A 21481-nucleotide genomic window follows, 5' to 3' on the forward strand; every position below is an offset into this window, starting at 1 on the left:
AAAACCCTAATAAACTGAATCAGAAATGAAAAGGGGGTCATTACAACAGAAACTACAGAAATTCAAAGTATCCTCAGGGAGTACTTTGAGAAGCTTTATGCCACAGAACATCAAATCCTCGAGGAAATGGATAAATTCCTAGACTCCTACAGACTCCCAAGGCTGAACCAAGAAGACCTGGAATACCTGAACAGACCTATCACCATCAAAGGAACTGAAATGGTAATAAAAAGTCTCCCCAAGCACAACAGTCCTGGCCCGGATGGATTCACTAGTGAATTCCTCCAAATCTTTAAAGAGGACTTACTCCCAATCCTCTTTAAGCTTTTCCACGAAATTGAAATATCAAAAACACTTCTGAACAGCTTCTACGAAGCATATATCACACTGATACCAAAAGCAGACAGAGATACCACAAAGAAAGAGAATTACAGGCCAATATCCCTGATGAACACAGATGCAAAGATCCTCAACAAACTACTAGCAAATAGAATCCAACTACTCATCAAAAAGATCATACACCATGACCAAGTAGGATTCATTCCAGGGATGCAAGGATGGTTTAACATTTGGAAATCAATCAACATAATCCATCATATCAACAAAAGAAAGATAAAAAGCATATGATCATATCAATAGATATGCAGAGAAAGCATTTGACAAGATCCAGCACCCCTTTATGATGAAAACCCTAGCCAAAATGGGTATAGAGGGGACTTCCCTCAACATAGTTAAAGCCATCTACCACAAGCCTACAGCATGCATCATCCTCAATGGGGAAAAACTGAGAGCCTTCCCTCTAAGATCAGGGATGAGACAAGGATGCCCACTATCTCCACTGCTGTTCAATATAGTACTGGAAGTACTTGCAACAGCGGTTAGGCAAGTAAAAGATATTAAGGGCATTCAGGTAGGAAAGGAAGAAATCAAGCTCTCACTATTCGCAGATGATATGATACTATACTTAGAGAACCCAATAACCTCCACCAAAAAACTCTTAGAAACAATAGACTTGTATAGTAAAGTTTCAGGCTACAAAATCAATACCCAAAAGTCCATGGCTTTCCTATACGCAAACAGTGAGAGAGAGGAAAGCTACATGAAAAAAACAATCCCGTTCACAATTGTGCCCCAGAAAATCAAGTACCTAGCAATCAGCTTAACTAAGGAAGTAAAGGACCTGTACAAAGAAAACTACAAAATGCTACTTCAGGAAATAAAAGAGGACATGAGGAAATGGAAAGATATCCCCTGCTCATGGATCGGGAGACTTAACATTGTCAAAATGGCAATACTACCGAAAGCATTGTATAAATTCAATGCAATTCCTATAAGGATACCCATGACATTCTTCAAAGAAATGGAGCAAACACTCCTGAAATTTATATGGAACAATAAACCCCCGCGAATAGCTAAAGCAATTCTTGGGAAAAAGAAAATGGGAGGAATCAACCTCCCTAACTTCAATCTTTACTACAAAGCAGTAATTATCAAAACAGCATGGTACTGGAACAAAGGCCGAACTGCAGACCAATGGAACAGGGTTGAATACATTGACATCTCCCCTCAATCTTATGATCATCTAATCTTTGATAAAGGTGCAAGTAATGTGAAGTGGAGTAAGGAAAGCCTCTTTAACAAATTGTGCTGGCGTCACTGGACGACTACATGCAAAAAAGTGGGCTCAGAACTCTGTCTAACACCATGTACAAAAGTAAGATCAAAATGGATTAAAGACCTCAACATCAGACCAGACACCATAAGGTACATTGAAGACAAAGTTGGCAAAACCCTCCATGACATTGAGGTTAATGGTATTTTCAAAGATGCCATGCCACTGGCTGAGCAATTGAAAACAGAGATAGATAAATGGGACTATCTTAAACTAAGAAGCTTCTGCACCTCCAAAGAAACAGTGACCAAAATACAAAGGCAGTCTACAGAATGGGAAAGGATATTCACCGAATACACATCTGACAAGGGGTTGATATCCAGGATATACAAAGTACTGGTTAAACTCCACAAGAAGAAAACATCCAACCCCATCCAAAAATGGGGCAATGAAATGAACAGAAACTTTCTCAAAGAAGAAATCCAAATGGCAAAAAAGCACATGAGAAAATGCTCTCCATCATTAATCATCAGGGAGATGCAGATCAAAACCACAATGAGATACAATCTCACACCTCAGAGACTGGCCCACATTCAAAAGAACAAAAGCAACCAATGCTGGTGCGGATGTGGAGAGAAAGGGACACTCCTTCACTGTTGGTGTGAATGCCGACTAGTTCAGCCCTTTTGGAAAACAGTATGGACGTTTCTCAAAAAATTAGAAATTGAGCTCCCATTTGACCCAGCGATACCAGTCCTGGGAATATATCCCAGAGAGGCAAAAATGTGGTCGAAGTGACATCTGCACTTGTTTGTTCATTGCAGCACTCTTTACAATAGCCAGAAACTGGAAGAAACCTGAGTGCCCAAGAACAGATGACTGGTTAAAGAAACTTTGGTACATCTACACAATGGAGTACTATGTAGCTCTTAGAAAAGATGAAGTCATGAAATTTACATACAAGTGGTACAATATGGAAAGTATCATGCTAAGCGAAATGAGTCAGAAAGCGAGGGATAGACATAGAAAGATTGCATTCATCCGGGGGATATAAAGTAACAAAATATGAGAATAATACCCAAGAATAGTTGAGATCAACACCAGGAGGATTACTCCATAGCTTAGAGGCCAGCCGGGTATTCTAGGGGAAAGGGCATCTCAGATAGAGAAGGGAGCACCAAATAAAGGGTGTTTGGAGGATCCTCCCAGGAGGGGAGATGCATGTTGAAAGTAGACGATGGACTGAACATGTTTGCCGTTCAAAGCCTCTTTTGCAGACCACAACACCCAAAAGGAGAGAGAGAACAAAAGGGAATGCCCTGCCACAGAAGCAGGGTGGGAGGGGAGGGTGGGGGGGATATTATCTATGGTGGTGGAAAATGGGCACTGGTGGAGGGATGGGTATTTGATCATTGTATGACCGAAACCCAAGCACAAAGATTTGTAAATCTACAACTGTACCTCATGGTACTTCACCAATTAAAAAAAAAAAACAGGAAAGTATGTTGAACCCATCTTCTATGGATTTCCCTATAGAAGATATTCTACCTCCACCCATAATCTCATTTTACATACCCCTATTTTAAATCATACTGGATAATTTCAACCATAATTAACCATTTTTCACTATGCTTGTTATTCCTGCAATTTTCTCTTCTGTATCTCATATATATTACTATTACGTATATATCACATAGACATTCTATGTATACATATATGTGTATATACATATATATTTGACAACATCCTTTTGTCTTATTTCCAATAAATTATGCTGATTTTTTCCTTTAAACAGGACATAAAAATTAAGCTCACAAATACTTAATATTTCTAAAATTTTAAAGCAAACCATAAATTCTGAATTTGAAAAAGATCCAATACATTTAAACCTGCTACACACTGTAGGATGATGTTTTGAGCAAATCACACTAAACTGACTGCGTCTTTTTCTTATATTCCCCCATCCTCTAAAAAATGAATAAAGTTTAGAGAAATTAAACCAGGAAGAGAGTTATCTATAAGTGAGAAAAGAGAACTGAAGTAAAATACCAAAACTGTACATTCTTTACTCAGAATACAAAAAAGAGAGAGAGAGAATTATACAGAACTAGCACATAAAATCATGTAAGATGGAATTTTCATTTGTTTTACTGGAACAAGAAAAAATATCTTAAATCATATACATATTTACCCCCAGTCTCCAGTGACTCAGGGATCACACCCATAAGCCACATCCTGTCTCCAGAACTCAGGATGCTCCTCCCAGATGAGAGTATAAAATGAGGTTCCAGGACTGGAGTGATAGCACAGTGGGTAGGGCATTTGCCTTGCACGCAGCTTGACCCGGGTTCGATTCCCAGCATCCCATATGGTCCCCTGAGCACGGCCAGGAGTAATTCCTGAGTGCATGAACCAGGAGTAATCCCTGTGCATCGCTGGGTGTGACCCAAAAAGCAAAAAAAAACATAAAAATAAAAATAAAAGTGAAAAAATAAAATGAGGTTCCCAGAACCATGCCACCGGACTCTGGCTAGGCTGTGAGGAGGGTGAGAGCCTTCCCCACCCCAAGGGACCCAGCCCTGGCAGCCGATCTCCATTACCCAATCACTGCCACGCTCCAGGCCGCTTTCCGGATTATATTATTTTATATACTCTATATATTACATTATATTTATACATATTATATATATATTACATTATACGATGGGCTGGAGCGATAGCACAGCGGTAGGGCATTTGCCTTGCACGCAGCCAACCTGGCCGACCCGAGTTCGATTCCTCCGCCCCTCTCAGAGAGCCCAGCAAGCTACCAAGAGGATCTCGCCTGCACGGCAGGGCCTGGCAAGCTACCCGTGATGTATTCGATATGCCAAACACAGTAACAACAAAGTCTCCAATGGAGATGTTACTGGGCCCGCTCAAGCAAATCGATGAACAATGGGAGGACAGTGCTAACAGTGCAGTGCTAACATTATAAGACACTTCCTTCCCATTTTCCACTATTACTACACCATATCTGATGGGGTTCAGACAGTAGGCAACAAATCATGGAGAAAAATATATAAATATATGCCTCTTGGAGAGGAGAGTCCGGCAAGCTACCAAGAGTATCCCGCTTGCACGGGCAGAGCCTGGCAAACTACCTTGGCATATTTGATATGCCAAATACAGTAACAACAACAGGTCTCGTTCCCCTAACCCTGAAAGAGCCTCCAATCATTGGGAAAAGACGAGTAAGAAGAGGCTGCTAAAATCTCGGGGCTGGGAGGAATAGAGATGTTACTGGCACCAGCTCGAGTAATTCAACGATCAATGGGATGACAGTGACAGTGACATATACATACTTGGGAAAAGGTTAAGAGTTCTTTAAAAGAGTCTTTCTGGGGTTGGAACTATAGTACAGCGGGTAGGGCATTTGCCTTGCACACGGCCAACCTGGATTCGATTCCCAGCATCCCATATGAGGTCCCCTGAGCACCACCAGGAGTAATTCCTGAGTGCAGAGCCAGGAGAAACCCCTGTGCATCTCTGGGTGTGACCCGAAAAGCAAAAAAAAAATAAAAATAAAATAAAATAGTCTTTCTATGAATAGTGAGCAATAGCACATTGGGTTGTGCATTTGCCTTGCACATGACCGACCTGGGTTCAATTCCTCTATCCCTCTAGGAGAGCCCAGCAAGCTACAGAGTATCTAGCCCGCACGGCAGAGCCTGGCAAGCTCCCCATGGTGGATTCTATATGACAAAAACAGTAACAACAAGTCTCACAATGGAGATATTACTGGTGCCTGCTCAAGCAAATTGATGAACAACAGGAGGACAGCGCTACAGACTTCCTATAGCGAGGTTTGAGGGGACATACCCAACAATGCTCAGTAGCTACTCCTGGCTCTGACAGTCAAGAGCCATAGATCAAACTGCGGTTTACTGAATACAAGACAAGTGCTTTAAGTCCTAAACTATTCTGCAATCACCCTTTTATTTGGCACCTGGGGGTTAAATAAATATCCTTCCATTTTTTATTTATTTTTATGTATAACTAAATATCATCAATAGAACATCTATAACAATGTATAAAAATTTTATTTCTTCTGTATTTTTTTCAATAATGTTTTTACAATAAAAACAACATTATTCTATTATGGCAGTATAGATTTATATATAACCCATAAGGTAATGGAATACACACTCTGGGGTAGGAGATAGGGGTAGTTTCCAGGATTATCCCAATTCGGCCACTAGGAGTCTCACATCCTTGAAAATCTCTTCTAGTATCTATGGACAAACCAGGACAGTTGATCATTTAAGTGCTGTAGTCCGTATAAAAATATGAAGAGAGAGAACAAAAGGGAATGCCCTGCCACAGGGGTAGGGTGGGATGGGGGAGATGGGGGTGGGTGGGAGGGATACTGGGATCAGTGGTGGTGGAGAATGTGCACTCGTGGAGGGATGGGTACTCGATCATTGTATAACTGAAACCCAAGCACAAAAATCTGTAAGTCTACAAATGTACCTCATGGAGTTTCATTAATAAAAATTTTAAAAATATATATAGAACTAAAAAAACACGAAGAAAACATAGACAAAGCCCTCCATGACTCTGAATCTAAAGACATCTTCAAAGATGAAATTTGCTCACCAACCAAGTTGAAGCAAAGATTAACAAATGGAACTCATTAAACTAAGAAGCTCCTGCACCTCAAAATAAACAGTGACCAAGATACAAAGCCAGCCCGTGTAATGGGAAAAACTATTCACTCAGTACCCATCTGATAAGGGGTTAGTATCAAAGATATACAAGGCACTGGTAGAACCTTATAAGAAAAAAATACCCAACACCATCAAAAAATGGGAGAAGAAATAAACAGAAACTTCCCCAAAGAAGAAATTCGAATGGCCAAAAGGCACATGCAAAAATGATCTACCTTACTGTAATCATCTGGGAGATGCAAATCAAAACAACAATTAGATATCCTCTTACACCTCAGAGACTGGCACACATCCAAATGAACAAGAAAAAACCAGTGCTGGCGCAGATTTAGGGAGAAAGGGACCCTCATTCATTGCTGGTGGGAATGCCGACTGGTCCAGCCTTTTTGGAGAACAATATGGACATTCCTCAAAAAACTGGAAACTGAGCTCCCATTTGACCCAGCAATACCAATTCTGGGAATATACTCTGGGGGCCCCAAAACACACAAAACATCTGCACTCCTACGGTCATTGCAGCACTATTCACAATAGCCAGAATCTGATGCAACCTGGTGAGTGCCCAAGAACAGACAAGTCAGTCCATTTTCTTCTGATCACATGCTTAAGACCAAGTTAACACCAATGGTCTGACCCTAGCATTTGCCTCTTTGTGCTTATGTCTCCTCTATTCCACACTATCTTAGGTGACTATATAGTTCATTCAGACAAAATAGTTTGGGATTATTGTTCTACACAGAGTCATTAGTCTGAATTTTTCTTGATTTTTTCTAAATAATCGACAATTCTTAAACAAAAATAAGTTTAGACCATGTATAATTTTCTCTCAATTCCTTTTCAACTAGATACTCTACAGTATGAAGCATCATGGTTCATTAATATCCTAATTATTTCTCCTATGCAATGTGCTCTACACTATGAGGCCACCAATGAAATAAAACCAGAAAGAAGTCAACTGTAACATTCTTAATATATATTAGCAGAAAGTGGTTTTCAGGGTACAATAATTATTATAGTGAGGGCTTAGATTTAGCTACTTAAATATTCCAATATCATAACATTATTTAAAATGGATTTTACAGATTGGTAAAACTATTTCTATTGCTTCAGAAAATTTGAAATGATGATATAGGAATTAATTCATTTTGCCCCTTTCTCCATATATATCCTCCCTATATATTATATAATATATAACCTCTATATAGTCTTCCCACACAATTAAATTATACAAATATTAAACAATGTAAGTTATTTTTTCTTTTCAAATATTAGAATTTTTATTTATAGTATAGCACAGCGGGTAGGGCGTTTTCCTTGCATGCAGCCAACCTGGGTTCGATTCCTCTGTCCCTCTTGAATAGCCCGGCAAACTACCGAGTATCCTGCCCGCACAGCAGAGCCTGGCAAACTCCCTGTGGTGTATTCGATATGCCGAAAACAGTAACAAGTCTCACAATGGAGACATTACTGGTGCCCGCTCAAGCAAATCGATGAACAACAGGAGGACAGAGCTACATTGCTACAGGTAAAAGTAAATACTAAGCATCACTTTTCAATTTTTATGTATGTGACAACTTTAGATACATAATTACAATGACCAAATCTAAAGTAACCAAGAAATATGTGTAAGAGTGAAAACCCATAACATTTTAAATATCTAGGCTACAGTTTAGGAAAAAATGTTCCAATATCCCAAGGCACTACCAATTTTCCATGTAAAAAGGAGTTTGTCAGTTACATTTTCATCTTTATGACTTTAGACAAGAATAGAAAATAATTATTTAATAAAAATTCTCAAATTTTATACCAGAGAAGAATATCTTTTCAAACTGCATTACTATCACACAAATATTCCTGCTTTCAACGAACATAGATCTTAGTAGTATTTGAATATGTAACTAAATTTTAAATAAACTTTAAAGGTTTTTAAGCACTAAAAATAATTACAAATTGCAAAACGTTAGAGCCCATTTTCAGGTTTAATGGGTTTAACCTAGCTATTTGGCTTCAGTTAGTAACTTCACTTTGCTGAGTTTCACTTTCCCTCTCTGTAAAATGGAACCATATAAAGCACAGAGACTAAGACATAGTACATATCCAATAAATATGACCTCTAAAGATAGAGTCCAGATGGCTGAAAAGAAACCATAAGGGAGACAGAAAATCCAAAATCCACTGGAGAAAACTGCCATCCCCTCAGGGAAATCTGACAGTGTGAAACACAGACATGAGGACATGTTCAAAGCTAAGAAATTCTTCCCCTGGATAGAGAGTCGGAAAAAGCACGAACTGGAAGGGAAAAGACAACCAGCAAGACATTACCGTACACAGATATGAAGGAAATAAAGAACACAGTGACAGAATGGAAGAAGCCAAGTACCAAACCTCTGATTTTTAAAGAAAAGGTACCAACAACATTAATAAAGAACAACTATTTGAAAGCGATTTTTAAATGCACCTTATGAGGTGCACTTGAAAATATCAATTAGAACAAACTTCGTATATAGGAATTCCAACAGCAAAAGGAAGAGAGAAAGGGGAAGTATGGCTGGTGGAAAAAACAATAACTGAGAATTTCCCCAATCTGAGGAGGAAGACTTTTCTAATCTGATTCAGGAGACCCAGAAAGTGCTAGACAAAATAAACCTACACAGAACTACACCAAGACAAAATGTAATTAAAGTGGAGAGAGAGAGAGAGAGAGAGAGAGAGAGAGAGAGAGAGAGAGAGAATTTTTTAAAGTGGCAAGAAAAGCAATTTCACGTGTAAAGGAACCATCATAAGATTCAACATCATATTTCTCATATGAAACCCTGTCACTGTCACTGTCACTGTCCTCCCATTGTTCATCGATTTGCTTGAGCAGGCCCAGTAATGTCTCCATTTTGAGACTTGTTGTTACTCTGTTTGGGATATTGAATACGTCACGGGTAGTTTGCCTGGCTTTGCCATGCGGGCGAGATACTCTCAGTAGCTTGCCAGGCTCTCTGAGAGGGGTAAAGGAATTGAACCTGGCCCAGGCAGGCTGGCTGCGCACAAGGCAAACTCCCTACCACTGTGCTATCGCTCCAATGAAACCTTACAAGCAATAAAATAATGGAATGATATATTCAAAGTACTGAATGAAAAGGTCTTCTAAGCACAAATCTTCTACCATCTTAGGTTATCACTCAGATTTCCAGGAGTGATTTGAAACACAAAACAAACAAAAACCCACTCTCTCAGACAGAAACTGCTAAAGATAACAACTGTTGCCCCTAAAGCATCTCTGCAAGAAATACTGAATGGACTCCTATATAAGTAAATGGAAAATTCTCAAAAGCGATAGCACAGCGGGTAGGGCGTTCGCCTTACAAGCGGCCAACATGGCCGACCTGAGTTCGATTCCTCCGCCCCTCTCGGAGAGCCCGGCAAGCTACCGAGAGTATTCGATATGCCAGACACAGTAACAACAAAGTCTCCAATGGAGACGTTACTGGGCCCGCTGGAGCAAACCAAAAAACAACTGAAAAGAGTCAACTGGAGCTAGAGAGATAATATAGTGGGTAGAATGCTTGATTTGCATGCAGTGGACCCATATTCAATCCCCAGTACCCCATAAAATGCCCTCCCCTTCCCCACAGCTTGCCAGCATGATCTCTGAGCGCAGAGCCCCTAAGCACCACTCAATATGCCCTCCCACCCCCACCCCCCCAAACAGGCAACTAGCCCCTTCATGTCAATAATTTCTTTTACTGGCAATGGACTGAACTCTCCATTAAAAAGGTACAGAGCGGACTGGGTGGGTCAGGAAACAGAATCCAATATCTGCTGCTTTCAAGACACACACTTGGACTCTCAAGATAAACAGACTCATTGAAAGGTTGTAAAACAGTCATACTTGACTAGTGAAAGACTGAAAAAAAAATAGGGACAGCCATACTTGTATCAAACCAACTAACATTCAAACTAAAGAAAGTAATAAGAGGCAGGGATGAACATTACATATTAGATGAGGGATCAGTAGACCAAGAGGGCTTAACTGTTACCAACATATATGTACCAAATGGCAGCAAAGTTTATAAAATATTTATGAATAAATCTGAATAATACATCAATATCAAGAGAGGGGTTCAGCAAGGTGATACTATTTCACCTAAACTCTTCAGTGCCACCCTCGAGAATGTCATGCAATGACTGGAATGGGAAGGAATGGGAGTGAAGATAGATGGTAGGCAACTACACCACCTCTGCTTTGCTGATGACATCATTCTAATAACACCAAACATCAGCCAAGCAGCACAAATGCTGACACACTTCGGCCCTGAGTGTGGAAAGGTCGGATTACAGCTAAATCTCACAAAGACAAAGTTCATGAGAAACAGTCTTGTTCCTGACGTTCCATTCACTCTCAACAGAACAAACATCTCCGAATGCAACAGTTATGTGTACCTAGGTCGAGAAGTCAACATGACAAATGACCTGGCACCTGAGTTGTGCAGGAGGAAGAGAGCAGCTTGTCAATGCTGCTAATCAAAATTAGTAAGAATGAAAACACAAACTATAAGAATTGACGGGGTATAGTCAAAACAATACTAAGAGGGAAGTTCATAGCAATTCACGCTTACATTAGGAAACAAGAAAAACATCAAATAACTAACCTAACTTACTTTAAAAAAAAAAACTAAAATAAGGGGGCTGGAGCAATAGTACAGCGGGTAGGGCATTTGCCTTGCACGTGGCTGACCCGGGTTCAATTTTCAGCATCCCATATGGTCCCCAGAGAACCGCCAGTAGTAATTCCTGAGTGCAGAGCTAGGAGTTACCCCTGAGCATCGCTGGTTGTGACCCAAAAAGCAAAAACAAACTAACTAAAATAAGAACAACAAATAAATTTCAAACAAACTGTAAAAAAAAAATTAGAGCAGAAGTCAATGATAACAAAATAAAACAATAAAACAGGAGAGACCACTAAGCACTGCCTGGTCTGACCACCAAGCTAATAATTATTACTATGATAACATGTTTTTAACCAATTTTTTACTTCTGCTATTATTTTGTGATTCAGACCCTCCTGCAGATTCGATAGTAAAGCAGAATGTTGAAAACACAAACAGTTAACACAAACAGCCCTGCTCAAATACCCAATATTAAAGGAACCACCTTCTAAGTCAAGAGAAGTGACAGAGGTCAATGACAATTAGGGTTCATGTTCCTCTTTCTTCTTCTTCTTCTGTGTGTGTGTGTGTGTGTGTGTGTTCGCGCAGTCTCCTGCCCCCGCGGCTGGCTGTCCTCGCCTGGGCCCCTTGGAGGGGAGCGGGTTGAGCTTTCCTCCCCGCCCCGACCAGGGCTCCAGCAGCCAAAGACCTCCAGGACCAGCCACCACCATGCTGAGACCACTTTCCACACACATGAAGGTACTGGCAGAGGGACAAAGCCATGCGGGTTCCGGGGCCGAGATCTCCAAGCCTACTCAGATTGAGGCTGAGCATCCTCCACCCAGATCCTCCAAATTCCAATAGGCGGGGGTCACACCCACCAACTGGCCCCCTGGCGCCATGTAATCCCATCAGCGGCCAAGACTCAGAGACTATAAAAACCAGCTCCCAGAATCACGCGGCCGCATTTGTGGCCACGTGACATCTTATTATGACATCTTATTATCTCATTCCTAGTTTGGACAAACTGGCAGGCTACCGAATGTAGCCTGCCCACATGGCACTGTCTGGCAAACTCCCCATGGCGTACCCAATATGCCAAATACCAGTAACAATGATGGGTCTCATTCTCCTAAAGAGCCTTGAATATAATCTCAGGGCTAGGATGAAGGAGACGTTACTGGGGCCTGCTCGAGGCAATCGACGAATAACAGGATGATTTGTGATTTTTGTGATTGTGTTTGTGCCACTAAGATAAGTGCTGAATTAAAAAACCTCCATGCATACCCCAATTTACATTGCTAAAACACTTACCCTCTCAAGTATTTTGATTCACTGGGGAGATATTTTACCAAGTTACAATTTGGGGTGAAAGGGTACTCAAAAGTAAAGCATCAATGAGCAATTTTCTTTCTCTGCCGGGGTGGGGATGGGGGACATTGGGCCACGCCTAGAAACACTTAGGGCTTACTCTCAGCTCTGAATCACTCCTGGAAGGCTCAGGGAACCATTTAGGATGCCAGGGATCAAACCCAGGTTGTCCTTGAGGGTGGCAAATGCTCTACCCACTATACTATTTGTTTCAGCTCCCATTTATTTTGGTTGAGGGGAGAGCATTTTTACTCCTTGTATTAAATGAATAACAAATCTGATGAAATATAGCACTCATAAAATTCTGTGTAATGCTCGAAGTTTAATAACATTATAGTGATCAGGCTTCTTACCAACAACAATGCCATAGGAAAAAAACAGAAAGTAGATATTGGGGGCAAAACTGCTCAACATCAGCCCTCCAGCCACCATGAAACCACTGAAGATCGTCACAGGTCTTGCTCCAAAAGATGAGACACAGAGGCTGCAGATAGGACCTAAAATAATAAATGAAATCTTTATTTATTTCACAGTAACCCCTTTCCACAACATATGATATAATCCATCATAAGTAAAAAGCGATTATTTCCACCATAACATAGTAATATAAACATCAGTCCTGTGTTTGCCATGATCTTAATGCTATGCTGTGAGACTTTACACACATAACTGCATTTCACTAGACTCTTACTGCATTCCTCAGAGGGAAATAGTATCGTTAGCCTTTTTAAAAAAAAATTTTTTAAGGGACCACACCTGGCAATGCTCAGGAGTTAACTTCAGGCTCTGCAGCCAACACTTACTTCTGGCAGTGTTCAGGGGACCATAAGGGATAGAACCCAGGTCAGCAGCATGTAAGGCAAGTGCCCTACCCACTGTACCATCTCTCTGCTTATTTTCTTTTTGGCCCAGAGGCAAGGAAACACAAGTTGCATCATTTTAAGGCCACACAGTTTTGAAATGAAAGTTCTGAACTCAGACTTGACTCAAATTCAAAGTCTAACACTCTGATACTGTTTCATTAGACCAAACTGACTTGATCCCTCCCTTAAGTGTCCTCATCTGAAGACTGGGATAATCAGAGTGCCCATGTCACTCCTCACAGCGAGCAAATACAAACACAAATGCATGCTGACCGCAAGGCCTGACATAAGTCAGTATCCAACTGCTGCGGGGGTAACAGTGGCAAACACAGCGGCCAGAGTTCTTACAAAAGAAGTAAAAGCCCACGCAGTCTGACTCCTGGGCCAGCATCTGAACCCGAACACTAAGCTGAATTCTGTTTCCTGCTTTTTCCACGTATCTGTTCAACATAGTTCTTTTTTTTTTTATTAGTGAAGCACCATGAGGTACAGTTGTAGATTTACAAATCTTTGTGCCTGAGTTTCGGTCATACAATGATCAAATACCCATCCCTCCACCAGTGCCCATTTCCCCCCACCCCCCCCCCTCCCACCCTGCCTCTGTGGCAGGGCATTCCCCTTTGTTCTCTCTCTCCTTTTGGGTGTTGTGGTCTGCAAAAGAGGCATTGAGTGGCAATCATGTTCAGTCCATAGTCTACTTTCAACATGCATTTCCCCTCCTGGGAGGATCCTCCAAACACCTTTCATTTGGTGTTCCCTTCTCTATCTGAACTGCCCTTTCCCCTAGAATATCCGGCTGGCCTCTAAGTTATGGAGTAATCCTCCTGGTGTTGATCTCAGCTATTCTTAGGTATTGATCTCATATTTTGTTGCTTTATATCCCCCAGATGAATGCAATTTTTCTATGTCTATCCCTCTCTTTCTGACTCATTTCGCTTAGCATGATACTTTCCATATTGTACCACTTGTATGTAAATTTCATGACTTCATCTTTTCTAAGAGCTACATAGTACTCCATTGTGTAGATGTACCAGAGTTTCTTTAACCAGTCATCTGTTCTTGGGCACTCAGGTTTCTTCCAGTTTCTGGCTATTGTAAAGAGTGCTGCAATGAACAAACAAGTGCAGATGTCACTTCGACTACACATTTTTGCCTCTCTGGGGTATATTCCCAGGAGTGCTATCGCTGGGTCAAATGGGAGCTCAATTTCTAATTTTTTGAGAAACGTCCATACTGTTTTCCAAAAGGGCTGAACTAGTCGGCATTCACACCAACAGTGAAGGAGTGTCCCTTTCTCTCCACATCTGCGCCAGCATTGGTTGCTTTTGTTCTTTTGAATGTGGGCCAGTCTCTGAGGTGTGAGATGGTGGTTTTGATCATTGTGGTTTTGATCTGCATCTCCCTGATGATTAATGATGGAGAGCATTTTCTCATGTGCTTTTTTGCCATTTGGATTTCTTCTTTGAGAAAGTTTCTGTTCATTTTTATTGCCCCATTTTTTTGATGGGGTTGGATGTTTTCTTCTTGTGGAGTTCCACCAGTATTTTGTATATCCTTGTTATCAACCCCTTGTCAGATGTGTATTCGGTGAATATCTTTTCCCATTCTGTAGACTGTCTTTATATTTTGGTCACTGTTTCTTTGGAGGTGCAGAAGCTTCTTAGTTTAAGATAGTCCCATTTATCTATCTCTGTTTTTACTTGCTCGGCCAGTGGTGTGGCATCTTTGAAAGTACCATTAACCTCAATGTCATGGAGGGTTTTGCCAACTTTGTCTTCAATGTACCTTATGGTGTCTGGTCTGATGTTGAGGTCTTTAATCCATTTTGATCTTATTTTTGTACATGGTGTTAGGCAGAGTTCTGAGCCCATTTTTTTGCATGTATCCGTCCAGTGATGCCAGCACAATTTGTTAAAGAGGCTTTCCTTACTCCACTTCACATTTCTTGCACCTTTATCAAAGATTAGATGATCATATGATTGAGGGGAGATGTCAGTGTATTCAACCCTGTTCCATTGGTCTGCAGTTCTGCTTTTGTTCCAGTACCACGCTGTTTTAATTATTACTGCTTTGTAGTAGAGTTTGAAGTTAGGGAGGTTGATTCCTCCCATTTTCTTTCTCCCAAGAATTGCTTTAGCTATTCGTGGGGGCTTATTGTTCCATATAAATTTCAGGAGTGTTTGCTCCATTTCTTTGAAGCATGTCATGGGTATCCTTATAGGGATTGCATTGAATTTATACAATGCTTTCGGTAGTATTGCCATTTTGACAATGTTAAGTCTCCCGACCCATGAGCAGGGGATATCTTTCCATTTCCTCATGTCCTCTTTTATTTCCTGAAGTAGCGTTTTGTAGTTTTCTTTGTACAGGTCCTTTACTTCCTTAGTTAAGCTGATTCCTAGGTACTTGATTTTCTGGGGCACAATTGTGAACGGGATTGTTTTTTTCATGTTGCTTTCTGCTCTCTCACTGTTTGCGTATAGGAAAGCCATGGACTTTTGGGTATTGATTTTATAGCCTGCAACTTTACTATATGAGTCTATTGTTTCTAGGAGTTTTTTGGTGGAGGTTATTGGGTTCTCTAAGTATAGTAACATATCATCTGCGAATAGTGAGAGCTTGATTTCTTCCTTTCCTACCTGAATGCCCTTAATATCTTTTTCTTGCCTAATCGCTATTGCAAGTACTTCCAGTACTATATTGAACAGCAGTGGAGAGAGTGGGCATCCTTGTCTCGTCCCTGATCTTAGAGGGAAGGCTCTCAGTTTTTCCCCATTGAGGATGATGCTTGCTGTAGGCTTGTGGTAGATGGCTTTAACTATGTTGAGGAAAGTCCCCTCTATACCCATTTTGGCTAGGGTTTTCATCATAAAGGGGTGCTGGATCTTGTCAAATGCTTTCTCTGCATCTATTGATATGATCATATGCTTTTTATCTTTTCTTTTGTTGATATGGTGGATTATGTTGATTGATTTCCGAATGTTGAACCATCCTTGCATCCCTGGGATGAATCCTACTTTGTCATGGTGTATGATCTTTTTGATGAGTAGTTGGATTCTATTTGCTAGTAGTTTCTTGAGGATCTTTGCATCTGTGTTCATCAAGGATATCGGCCTGTAATTCTCTTTCTTTGTGGTATCTCTGTCTGCTTTTGGTATTAGTGTGATATTTGCTTCGTAGAAACTATTCGGAAGTGTTTTTGATATTTCAATTTCGTGGAAAAGCTTAAAGAGGATTGGGAGTAAGTCTTCTTTAAAGATTTGGAAGAATTCACTAGTGAATCCATCCGGGCCAGGGCTTTTGTGCTTGGGGAGACGTTTTATTACCATTTCAATTTCCTTGATGGTGATAGGTCTGTTCAGGTATTCCAGGTCTTCTTGGTTCAGCCTTGGGAGTCTCAACATAGTTCTTGTGTGTGGCAAACACTGTGCATCACAGCAAGGATAGCCATATGATTGATGATGAAAATCAACCTGATTTACAGACTATGACTAAGAGTAATTTTATCGAGGGAGGGGTAGTGAAAAGGTGAGGAACCCCCTATCCACCAGGCACAAGTCAGGACCATTAACCTACATTCCATAGTAACTTTGAATTGATGGGAAGAAAATGCACTGTGGATTGACAGTCGAGAGCGACTATAACCTAGACTTAGTCCATATGTAAGTGAGCAACTGCTTATATAACAGAATTTCAGTGAAAAGTGAAATTCTTTCCACTAGCATATATCTGGAAAGCATCCACAAATATAGAGCTTAGCCTATTAGAAAGAAAAGGACATCAAGAGTTATCCAGGCCAATAGCTGCACTAACAGAGAAGGAAAACTGAGGCTTAGAGAGATTTGTCCAAGTCCATGGATTTGGAAGCAAAGAAAATAATACTTTGAGTTGATAACCATTTAAGATACAAATTACTGTCCCTGATTTATAGAAAGCACACTCACCAGGATAGCTAAAAACAAACAAAAATATAGTGGCCTAAAGGACATAGGCCAAAAAGAATTCCCCTAAACTCCAGGTGTTATTCTTTAAAGCTAAATATAACAATATGTGTAACCCAGAATTTCCATTATTTTTTTATGGTATGTTTTCATTTTTTTAATTAAGTTATTTATTTTTTATAGTGAGACATCATGAGGTACAGTTGCAGACTTACACATTTTTGTGCTTGGGTTTCAATTATACAATGATCAAATACCCATCCCTCCACCAGTGCCCATTTCCCACCACCACCAGTCCCAGTATCCCTCCCACCCCCCATCCCCCCCATCCCACCCTGCCTCCGTGGCAGGGCATTCCCTTTTGTTCTCTCTCTCTTATTGGGTGTTGTTGTTTGCAAAAGAGGCAATGGGTGACAATCATGTTTAGTCTACAGTCTATTTTCCACATGCTTCTCCCATCCTGGGAGGATCCTCCCAACACCTTTATTTGGTGTTCCCTTCTCTATCTGAGCTCCTTTTCCCCCTAGTATGTGTGGTTGACCTCCAAGCCATGGAGTAAAATTCCTGGTACTAATCTCAGCCACAGAATTTCCATTTTGATGTATATGACCAATAGAAATTCCTACATCTAGAGTTATAGACTTAAATGTTGACAGCGGAATTATTCATAGAAGCCCAAACCTAGAGACCCAGATGTTCTCCAGCATTAGAATGAATAACATCATGGCAGTTCCTACAATGAACTGTTGAGTGACAATGAGAATGATTTACAATTACACACAGAAATACAGAGGTACCTAACAAATATCTGGTGTGGTAGAAGACCTCCAACACAAGAAAGTACTGAATGTGTAATTCCAATTATCAAACATTACAAAAACAAACGAACACTAATGTCCAGTTAGAAAGGAAGAGATTGGCCATGTTGGCAGGGAGTGGAGAGATATAACTAGGAGGGAGCACAACCCAACTTCCAAAAACTTTCACATTCTCTCTTTTAATATGAATGCACTTATTCCATAGTTTTTGGAGGAAATTTAGCAATCTGTGGCCTCACGATAGGTATACTTTTCTGTGTCTATCTTTTGTTTCAATAACAAAGCAATTTAAATAACCTCAAATAGAAAGTGTGCAATCCATCCACTGATAGTGAATGGCTGAGAACTGGGATCCAAAGATTTCATGTTCCACATTCTTATCAATGTAGAGAATCTCTTAAAGGTATATTTTAGAGCACTAGAATCAACATAGCTAAATGCCTGCATCTCTCCTGTCCTACATCATGGACTGATCATTTCAGTTTCTCTTGGGTGAGTCAGTGCAGAGAGACATTCTAGTATACTTACATACTAAAGAAAGAAGCATATTCGTGTCAGTGTTTTAAAAAGAAAGTCCATCTGAAACAGCAAATATCCAGTGTTGGAGATGTCTACATACCCACTAAGAAATGCCAAGATTCTTCAAAATTAAATATGATTTTGAGTAGAATCTCATATAAAGATACCTGACATCATAGAGGTATATCCCGTCACTGTTGTTTGGCAATTTGCTTTGACATTGAGAGTCAATGTTTAAAAGTTCAACCACAATGGGAGTTGAAAATGCAGCTTATTACTGACACACTTAAAAGTTTCAAGTATCATCCTCAAAGTAGAACTTCAAATCTAAAATGCATGCTAACCTCTTTACAATAGCTAGAATCTGGAAAAAAACCTGAGTGCCCAAGAACATATGACTGATTAAAGAAACTTTGATACATCTACACAATGGAGTACTATGCAGCTGTTAGAAAAGATGAAGTCATGAAATTCATATACAAGTGGTACTACATGGAAAGTATCATGCTAAGTAAAATGAGTTAGAAAGAAAGGGACAGACATAGAAAGATTGCATTCATCTGGGGAACATAAAGTAACAAAATAGGAGACTAACACCCAAGAATAGTCAAGATAAGTACCAGGAGGATTACTCCATGGCTTTGAGGACAGGACAGCCACACATGCTAGGGGAAAAGGCAGCTCAGATAGAGAAGGGAGCACCAAATAAAGGGTGTTGGGAGGTTTCTCTCAGGATGGGAAATGCGTGATGAGAGTAGACTGAACAAGATTGCCACTCAATGTCTCTTTTGCAAACCACAGCACTCAAAAGGAGAGAGATAACAAAAGGGAATGCCCTGCCACAGAGGTAGGGTGGGATGGGGGAATGGGGGATGGGAGGGATACTGGGACTGGTGGTGGTGGAGAATGGGCAATAGTGAAGGGATGGGTATTCGATCATTGTATAACTGAAAACCAAGCACAAAAATTTGTAAGACTACAACTGTACCTCATGGTGTTTCACTAATAAATAGCACAGCGGAAAGGTGTTTGCCTTGCACGCAGCAAACATGGCCGACTCGAGTTAGATTCCTCTGCCCCTCTCGGAGAGCCCGGAAAGCTACCGAGAGTATCTCACCCACACGGCAGGGCCTGGCAAGCTACCCGTGATGTATTCGATATGCCAAACACAGTAACAACAAGTCTCATGATGGAGACGTTATTAGGCCCACTCGAGCAAATCGATGAACAATGGGAGGACCGTGACCATGAAAATAAAAATAAAATGCATGCTAACTCCAAAAAGCAACCAAGCAACCCAGATTTTAGGGTTTGGGAAATAGGGTAATAATTTTCATAGCACGTGCAACTAAAGTCAATGTTTTATAAGCTACATAGTATCATGATCAATTTTGTGACAAACTCTTAGATCATTTTTTTCTAATATAAGATCCTTTGGGAGGAAATAAATTCATAGAAGAAACTAACAGAAATTCTTTGACACACACATACTTCCCTACTTTCCCACTGCCATCTGCTGCTTACTTAGAGAAATATATCTTGATGTCAGAGATTAGAGATAAGAAGTTTAGATCTAAAAGAGGCCTTGGAAATCACACCATCTAATTTTTAAAATGATAAAACTGGCTGGAGCTCAGAAAGATCATGTGATTTCACCAAGAATCTATGGCTAGTGATAGGTCCAAAGTCAGTTCAAAATTCTTTCCAACTGAGAACTAGTTCAGTTGGTATCATTCCCTTTCCCTAGGAATCAGTACTTTTACTTGTGCTAGTCTCCTAAAGTTTATGTGGTTTTATTAATGTGAGGTAATAAAAACATGACTTTGATGATCTCTTTTGATATTTAAAAATTCAGAGCAACTTATTTTATTCTCTTCCTTAGAACCAGGGCATTTCTAGATGATTCCTCACACTCCCTGGAAATGATCAATTACAAGAGAGCCTACCTAGCAAGCCCAGAGCTGCATGGATGGTCTCAGCACTACCCCAGGTGCAAAGTGCAATCCCAGTGGCACAGTTGTCTGGGGTCCCTGGCACCTTGGCCGGGTGTGTGATTTCAAGTGCACTCTAACTAATGAGTGCAAATCCTGGCAAGCATGGGAGCAACCAGCACAACCCCTGGAGAGCAATACAACTAAGTGTGTGAGCACTGCAACCAAGTGGGTGCTGATTCCAACCATTGCTGCAACAGCATAAAGGGAAGGAAGGCAATATCAATGAAAAAAATAAATATACAATTAAAAAGCAAAGAAAAATTAATCACTTCTCAGCACTGAACTGATTTTGAGAGATGAATTAAACCAGAGGGCTACAATCAAGGGAGGTTTCTTATGACATTTGGGGTTTTTCATTCAGCCAAAGAATCCTCTGGAACAAAAGTTAGTTTACTCATAATAGAAGCAAGGAATTCTATACTGTAGGACTAGCCAAATTAAAAGGAAAAAGCTAAAAAGCAGGAAGAAGCGCTCCATCATTGGTTGTCAATTCTTAATTTTGACAACTCAGGAAAATTTTGCTCTGAAATGCTGACTAATTAGCAATGCTAATAAAATACTTTGCTTTTTGTTTGCTTCTGATTTTGGACCACATCCAGCTGTGCTCAGGACTTACTCCTAACAAAACTTAGTTCTGACAAAGCTCAGGGGACCATAGGAGGTGCTGGGGATTGAACTCAGGTCAACTAGTGCAAAGTAAGTGTCCTGCCTGTTGTATTATCTCTCCAGTACGCAAATGCTTTGCTTTTTAAATAAGAAGAAGAAAACAATGATGAATTTGGGGGTGATAATCTGGGTAAAAAAATTGGGAGAGGAGGTGCCAGGGTAATCCTCTGTGTACCATAGAGATGACCCCCAAGCATTGAGCTAGGAGTAGACTCTGGGTTCAACTCATTGTCATCCATAACAGATGTGAAGTGCTAAGAAGGGGAAAAACTCTTATTACTTCTAGGTGGTAGGCAGGACACTTAAAGATATTTTACTCTCAGGACTATGGTAGGTAAATACATGCTTTGA

General features: G+C 40.4%; 1 protein-coding gene across 1 annotated transcript in view; it reads right to left on the reverse strand.

Moving 5' to 3' along the window:
• Nucleotides 1-21481, reverse strand: part of SLC16A9 (solute carrier family 16 member 9) — a 48626-nt gene that overhangs the window by 19763 nt on the left and 7382 nt on the right. Inside the window, exon 2 of the mRNA XM_056120665.1 lies at nt 12683-12826. Within this exon, the coding sequence (XP_055976640.1) occupies nt 12683-12826 (144 nt within the window). The remainder of the gene's footprint in view (nt 1-12682; nt 12827-21481) is intronic.

This window comes from Sorex fumeus, unplaced genomic scaffold (genome assembly GCF_029834395.1).
Source record: "Sorex fumeus unplaced genomic scaffold, SorFum_2.1 ptg000043l, whole genome shotgun sequence".
Classification (NCBI taxonomy): domain Eukaryota; kingdom Metazoa; phylum Chordata; class Mammalia; order Eulipotyphla; family Soricidae; genus Sorex; species Sorex fumeus.